The 7,716-nt window shown below is 34.1% G+C and overlaps 1 protein-coding gene and 1 long non-coding RNA gene across 2 annotated transcripts; one reads left to right on the forward strand and one right to left on the reverse strand.

Annotated features, from left to right (window-relative positions):
- On the forward strand, positions 563-1,378 carry LOC109133506. Its single transcript, XR_002038661.1, has 3 exons — positions 563-817; positions 903-1,104; positions 1,192-1,378. It is a non-coding gene; the product is annotated as an uncharacterized LOC109133506 (long non-coding RNA).
- On the reverse strand, positions 1,243-3,800 carry LOC104792300 (4-sulfomuconolactone hydrolase-like). Its single transcript, XM_010518418.2, has 10 exons — positions 3,553-3,800; positions 3,239-3,307; positions 3,009-3,088; positions 2,623-2,722; positions 2,483-2,536; positions 2,324-2,401; positions 2,135-2,232; positions 1,981-2,038; positions 1,760-1,881; positions 1,243-1,643 (listed from the first exon to the last, which is right to left on the reverse strand). The coding sequence occupies exons 1-10, from the start codon at positions 3,778-3,780 to the stop codon at positions 1,472-1,474; spliced, it is 1,059 nt and encodes a 352-aa protein (XP_010516720.1). The 5' UTR covers positions 3,781-3,800; the 3' UTR covers positions 1,243-1,471.

Here is a 7,716-nt window from a genome sequence, read left to right on the forward strand (position 1 = left end):
CAAGCCAAAAGCAATAATCAGTTTCTACAAACTTAATTATCTCTTTAATATTAGTTAAAATGTATATTGGACCTTGTGCTTGTGTAAACGATGCATGAAGTTAAATGAAGATCTTGAAGTATTTTTTTGGGATAAAAAAAATTATTATTGGAATTAATAATGGATTCTCGAGCAAAGAGGGTATAAAAAAAAACGATGCAAATGCTTAATAATTTAACAAAATAAGTTAATGGATGTAGTTAAGTAATAAAATAGATGATGCTTAATAAGTTAATGGAGGTAATTTAGTAATAAACTAGATAATGTCTCACGTGTCGGGTAGGTTTGAAGTTAATATAACAAAATATAATTATATATTTTTAAAAGAGTTTAATAACTTATTGAATAAATTAATTATTTAATAGTTTATATTACATAAATATTCTTTTAAATTCGTATCTTTCAAAACTTGTATAAAAATGCAGTATTCCTTCTACTCGACCATAATTTTTTATGACATTTTTTTTCACTAGGACTCTCCTTTGGCCCAACAATTTTATTGATCATACTATGCACATATTGAGAATGAGACTCTCTGCCTTGATTGATCACAAGTGTCACTACAATATCGTTTGATCTGTAGAAATAGGTGCCCATTTCCTAAATCAATACATTTAGTGTTTGACATTTTTCTCTTCACCGACAAGACTCTCCCTTGGTGGATGAGGTCTACAGATCCTACCATGTTCAGCTTCTGAAGGGTATACTCTCTTTCTTGGCTACTGTTCACCCGTGTAACTTCAATGTTGTCTTGGCTCTCAACAAGTTAATATGTCAGGTAATAATATAACCTCTCTGTTTTTTTGTATTTTTGAATTGATTGAACAGTTATTGAATTATATCGAATTGATCTAACCTCTCAGGTTGATAAGCATGTCTCTCCGATGGATGCTCCCTTGTTTCTCACTACACAACACAGATTCTTGCATCCTTTTTCCCAACCAAGACAATACGAGAAGTTACGAGATTCGTTTCTCAGCTTTACACTTCAAGAGTGAACTACAACATCTTCAAGATGAAGATTAGGAGCTTCCTGGTGCATTCCAAGGAATTCTCTCTGCTCAGGTACTGTTTCTTAGATAAAGCCTTTATATGTGAAAGCTTGAGAGAACTGAGTTAGCTTATAGCATTTGTCCCAATTTTGTCTCGCAGGAACTCTCATTGAAACTAGGGAACGTGAAGAAGAATAAGAAGAAGAAGTAGAAGGCCAAGATTTGCCATTACTAATTTGTAATCTGATATTAGTGTAATTGAATTCCTCCTTCACTACACATAATTGTAAGAAAAAGAACATATATGTAGTTGTTCTAAAGATAAATATAAATACACTTTACTGTTAGCCCTTAGCTTCGTTTTAGTGATACAACTTCCATTGCTTCCATTGCTTGCATCATCATTGCTTACTGTTAGCCCTCATGCAACCTATTACTTCTCACAACCCTCTCAAGGAAGAACAAACCCATTGTCCAGGGAAGAGCTGCATAAGAGTCTTACCCAGAATCCAGTCCATCTCAGAACTAGACAAGGATGCTTCTTTTGCAATAATAGTCACAGCTTCTTTGGCTTCTTTGTATCCACATTCAAGAACAACAAATGGGAAGTCACTGCAGCATATGGAAAGCAGCCAATCCATATATGATCTTGTATTGTTAGTTCATCAAATAGAAGTTTTCTTTGTGGTTTTTATTCGGGAAAGCGTGGTATAAAAAAGTATGTTTACCTGCCCCACATGACACGATTTGCCCCAAAATGGGACACAAGTTGAGATAGGAGAGGCGATAGGTCCTGATACGGGAAGCCGGTTCTTGAGATCCTGAATAGAGCACTGAATTTCACATATACCTGCTTGTTTCAATATTCTTCCCTCAGATGCGTATAATAATATGTGACTGTGAGCTATTGAGAACTCGAATTGTAAAATTAATGTTTTCGCTTTTTCACCTGTGGAAATCTAGAGAGATTCATGAGTTGAGTATAAGCAAGCTTTGCCTCACCATCTCTGCATGTTGATGAAACCATGAATATCAGTGATATATTCTATAGGAATTGCAGGGGACTGAATTATTTTTTTCAAAAATAGCAAAGAACAGCTCACTCTGGTACTTTGCAGAATCCAGCGTGATCTAGTAAAACAGTAGTCTTTGGAAATTCTGTGCACAGTTCCTCAATTTCTGCAATGTGCAGATCCAGACCCTGAATAAAGAAAACAAATTTTTAAAGAAAGAACTTCGCGTAAACCACACAAATTTGGAGAACAACAAAGGTTAGAATACTACTACCAGACCTTCATACACATGAAGCCAACAGGCACACCAAGCTCCCCTGCTTTAGAGAACAAGGCTTTGCCAACAGCATTTGTCATCTGTGTTGTGAAAGTCATTGATAATCCTAAAGAGTACGATGAAAACTTGATCTAAGGTCATTGGAATCATTAAATTGGTACCTTCTGACCCGATGGCCACAAATAGGGATTAAACCTAACAGCACGATAGTTACTCTACAAAACAACAGATTAAAACTCTTGAGAAATGTGATGCATATATGCTATTTTGAGATGTTTTGAGAAACGGTGAAAAGGAAGACCTCTAAAACAAGATTCTCAAGGTGCTTAATTCCACTGCCATCTTCTGCAGGATTAGCAAGGCAACAACCAACAAACTTGGATGGGTATTTCTTCAGAACACTGTCAATCAGAAACTAAAATCATCTTGAAAAGAAACTAGAATTAAATCACTGACATCGCATGTAATTAAAAGTCTTAACCAAGACCAACCTATGCCCCAGTAATACATCCCATCCCATAGTCATATACATACTCGCAAAAAAAGGCAGCAAGACAGATATACCATAACTAAAATAAAAGGACAGGAACATAAATTTTGAAAGAAGTAGGGTAGCTTCCGTTAAGAAAAACAAAAACTTATTTTTTAGGAAAATGCAGATTAAGGTATAAGAAAAGGAAGAGAGACCTTGTTACTAAAGAATGATCAAACTTGTGATTGATGGGTTGCACAATGAGAGCTCCATCAACTCTTGCCTCTTCCATGTTCTAAATTAAGACAACAAACAAACAACATCAAAACAGTAAACAGAGGAGGATTAGCACAACAACAAGCATCAAAGAATGAATCTTTTTCCATTTTTTTCCTCAAAAACCCATGAGGATAGCTTGAGTAACTGACAGAGCTGAGCTTAAAACCTTGAGCAAGAAATCGACATCACCAGTCAAAGTAGGTTCTTGGCCGGGACAATAAGGATATGTCGCTGCCTGAAAACACGTATTTGGGGGGTTCATCAGATTACTTAATCAAATCATAAGCATCTCACTATAATCAATTTCAGTTCCAAAAAAGTAGTATCCTCATTGTTTCAATTGCTTAACTTAGCGATCCAAATTTCAACAATTGGAGAGATTACTTAATGCATACTCCGAATTCTATAAACTGCAAAGCCTAAAAGAACAAAAAAGATTGCGTAGATTCGAATAACATTCAAGTGTAAAGAGCACACGACCTCTTGAGGAGAAGCCCAAATGTGGAGATGGGAATCGATTACTCTCGAGGTAGACGATGATGTTGTTTCTGAGTCAGACACAGCAAAAGTCGCCATTTTTACCTTCCTGGCTGATGATGATGCTATCTTGTTACCGATCGATTTGCTTGCTCGGAATAGTACGGACGGCGTTAAAGGGTGACTGGAAATTGCAAAAGTAGTATTCGTTAATCTCAGTGTCACAGCCATAACCCACTGTGGTCGTGGATATCATCAATTCAATTCACGTGATACCCATACACACTATTTTTAAATAGGATTCGTTTAAAGCAAATAGCCAAGAAATATAGGGTCTAATTCTGTAAATATCCATGAATATTATTTATCATTACGCAAATATCATTATTCACATTGTCTAACAATCGAATTGTTTGATAACAAACGAATATAGAATCTTCCAAAATTTTATTTACAGTCTAATCCTATTTGTACTAGCAAGCGAAGCTAGAGTTCTTGTTTGAGAAGTGCGTTAATTAATGAGGATGTGAGTTTTACTAATTAAGCCTTAAGCAACTTCAAAGAACACAATCAGTTTGGCATCTATGAATCATAATCAGTTTGCTTTTTCAACATGTTTCCTACATACATAGCCATGACTAGTTGAGTGAATATTATTTGTGAGGGTTGATTGCAAGATATAGTAATCGCAAGTTCAAAGCAACTAGCAAAAAGATCTTTCTAATCTTATTATATAAAGTTTGGTTTTCAAAATTTCTCATTAATACGACCGTGACATTTGTTAATTGTATCGTTAAAATATTGATATGTGTCAATTCTAAATTTATTAAAATATCTAAAAATAAAAAAATGTAAAAGTTCAAAACCTATGCTAAAAAAAATTATATAAAAGTACAAAGAAAAAAGAAAACCTACTTCTATTTAGATTTTTTTTAATGAGTAAAAGTTCTTTTTCCAGTAAAAAAATAAACTATAAATTTAATAACCTTAATTTTAAAGTTTAAACATTCTTACCGTTTTTTACAAATATTGGAATTTGGCTAATGATTCCATCTTTTGTGGTTTAATGTTGACAAAAAAAAAATTTCAACCTCCTAACCAAATCTTGAGATATTTCACAAATGTAATTAATTAGATATGCAACTTTGTTCTTTGGCTCTCTCTCTCTGTCTCCTCATCCAAGTTGTTTTTGATAGCCAATGTATATATTATATCATCTTAAATAAAAGAACAATTTAATCATATCAATTTCAAAGCTTATTGTTTTTATTTTAAAGTTTATTAAGAGAATGGAAAACAAAACAAAAAAAAATTAAACCTTTATTCTTTTCCAACAGTTGATGATGGAACATAAGTGGTTCGATTACATCCAACTCATTCAAGAGTATTTGCGTATTGATTCTTTGTCCTCAGAGGTTTGTGTGGACACAAACATTGTCTTTTTTTTTTGTTGTTGTGGGTTTGTTTTTAAGAGTCTATTTGTTTTTAAGAGGTTGATTGTGTTTTCTAATTCGTCTCTTTCCCTAAATCATGTGTGCATACATATTTTTTTTTTTTTGACATTTTTTTCACCATGACTCTCCCTTGGCTCAACAATTCTATCGCTCATACTATGCACACATTGAAAACAAAATCCTCGATGCTTTGACTGACACTTAATTATCATAGGTGTCATGATAAGTGTGAGTTCAAACTCCTTGTATCGGTTCTACAAAAGCTTTGTCTTTTGGTATGTTTGTTTGTTCGAATTGAAATGCTTAAACAGTTGGTAATAATTCTCATTTCTCAGGTTGACTTAGCTAATAATATAGGGTCTAATTCTGTAAATAACCATGAATTAATGCTTCTCAGATTTAAATTTTATATATTTTTAATTATATATTTTTGGTGGTACATTTTGCAAATACCGATAAAAATAAAATAAAATAAAATAAAAAAGGAAACAGACGGAATTTCCTTTTATTACATGCAGGGAAAGAAAAGAAATGGAAAAAAAAAATTGCTTTGCAAGAAAAAAGGAAAAAACAAAAACAAACATATGTAGTCTATAAATGGATCGATCACCAAACCAAACAGATCAAACTTTGTTCTTTGGCTCTCTATCTCTCTCTCTCTCTCTCTCTGTCTCCATCACTCCATGGCGCACAAACATTCGATGAATATAGACTATTATGAAGCAAAAACATACCCTTGTCCCGAAAGTTTCAAATTTACAATAACGTTAGTAATAAGAATCCGTGGAATCAAGCGCACTTTTATGCGGGGTGCTAATAGTGGTCTTGAAACCCTAATTCAACAAACAACCATCGGCAGGAAGGAAGTTTTAGAAGTGAGAACCAAGTTCCCGCGTAGCGTACTTAATGAAAACTTTTGTGGTTCATTGTTGGCCTACATGTTGAAGGATGAGGGAATCCACGGTTGTATTCGGGACCGCATTGTTCCTGACATCGCCAAAGAAGTGATTAAGCTGAATCGAGAAAAAAAGGAGAAAGTGGTTTCTTAATTCTATCTCAAGTTGGAGTTATAGAAAGTGGTTTGTCTTTCTTGTTCTTAGTTTCTTTCTTTTTTTTCTTCTTCTCCATTGTTGCTGAACCCTGTGAAACACAAGCTTCAGTTCCTTTGACAACAAGTTACAGTCATACAATATTGCTTCCAACCACACCAAACTCTCGATTTTGTATAGAAAGGTATACTAAAACTGTCAAACGAAATAGGTTAAAGGTTGATCGTTTGTAGAATTTACTAGAATTATCTAACAAGTTAAAGGTTGATCGTTTGTAGAAAACTCAAAGTCACCAGATCTTGACCTCTACGTGTAAGGCGTCCCAATTCATCTTCACAAACTACGCGTTTCGATCCAAGTTCGCCGAGATTTGTCTCTTTTTAGGAGTTTTTTTTTTCTTCTTTTTCTCCTGATTTCTAGGGTTTTGATTTTTGGTGTTGATATTTGTTTAGGAGACTATTAGACTAGGATATATCTGTTAATATTTTATATCCCTAAATACGATCAGTCGATCATATTCCTAGATATGCTATATATATAGGAACGCTCTCTTGTATAAATACACAAGAGATTTTATTACAGAGACTTTTTAACTATGAGATCGGCGCAAGTGACGACATTACTCGAGTGTATGAACTACGTTGGATCGTTAGGGACATGTACATCGATCGACACGAGAACCTTCCACCTCGTGGCTAGTTTCTGCTAGATCCATCTTCACAAACTTATAATTTTACACAGTACCAAGACCAACCTATGCCCTAGTAATGCATCACATAGTCATATACATACTCACAAAAAAAAGGACAGCGAGACAGATAAACCATAACGAAAACAAAACGAGAGGAACACAAATTTTGAAAGAAGTAGAGTAGCTTCTGTAAAGAAAAACAAAAGGAAAGAGACCATGTCACTAAAGAATGATCAAACTTGTGATTGATGGGTTGCACAATGAGAGCTCCATCTACTCTTGCCTCTTCCATGTTCTAAATTAAGACAACATCAAAACAGTAAACAGAGGAGGAATAGCACAACAAACATCAGAGAGTGAGACTTTTTCCGTTTTTTGTCTCAAAAACCCGTCATATATTAAGTAACCGACAGAGCTATACTGAGCTTAAACCTTGAGCAAGAAATCGACATCACCAGTCAAAGTAGGTTCTTGGCCGGGAAAACAAGGATATGTCGCTGCCTGAAAACACGAAGGTGGGGGTTCATCATGTTACTTAAATAAAACATTAATTATCATGTTAGTAGAATTAATTCCAGTTCCAAAAAAGTATATTCTCATTGCTTCAATTGCTAAACTTAGCGATCCAAATTTCAACAATTGGAGAGCTTAATGCATAACCCGAATTCTATAAACTGTAAAACCTAGCAAAAATAATTTCCGTAAAGATTCGAATACTTAAACAAAGTGTAAAAGAGCACACGGCCTCTTGAGGAGAGAAGCCCAAATGTGGATAGGATACATTTTAAGCAAATTAGCCAAAAATATAGGGTTTAAATCTGTAAATAACCATGAATATTATTCACTTCGTAGAACAATCGAATTGTTTGATAACAACCGAATATAGAATCTTCCAAACTTTATTAACAGTGTAATCCTATTTGTCTTTAGCTTTCTTTAGTTTATTACTATTAGTTTTTTTTTTTTTTTTTGT

This window comes from Camelina sativa, chromosome 6, assembly GCF_000633955.1.
Source record: "Camelina sativa cultivar DH55 chromosome 6, Cs, whole genome shotgun sequence".
Classification (NCBI taxonomy): Eukaryota; Viridiplantae; Streptophyta; class Magnoliopsida; order Brassicales; family Brassicaceae; genus Camelina; species Camelina sativa.

Excerpts from the sequence above, each read along its gene's own strand:
- LOC104792300 (XM_010518418.2), bottom strand. The coding sequence starts at position 3,780 with ATGGCTGTGACACTGAGATTAACGAATACTACTTTTGCAATTTCCAGT. Across the intron at positions 2,402-2,482 it reads TGTGGCCATCGGGTCAGAAG|ATGACAAATGCTGTTGGCAA; the intron begins GTACCAATTTAA and ends TTCACAACACAG. Across the intron at positions 2,039-2,134 it reads GGATTCTGCAAAGTACCAGA|AGATGGTGAGGCAAAGCTTG; the intron begins GTGAGCTGTTCT and ends ATCAACATGCAG.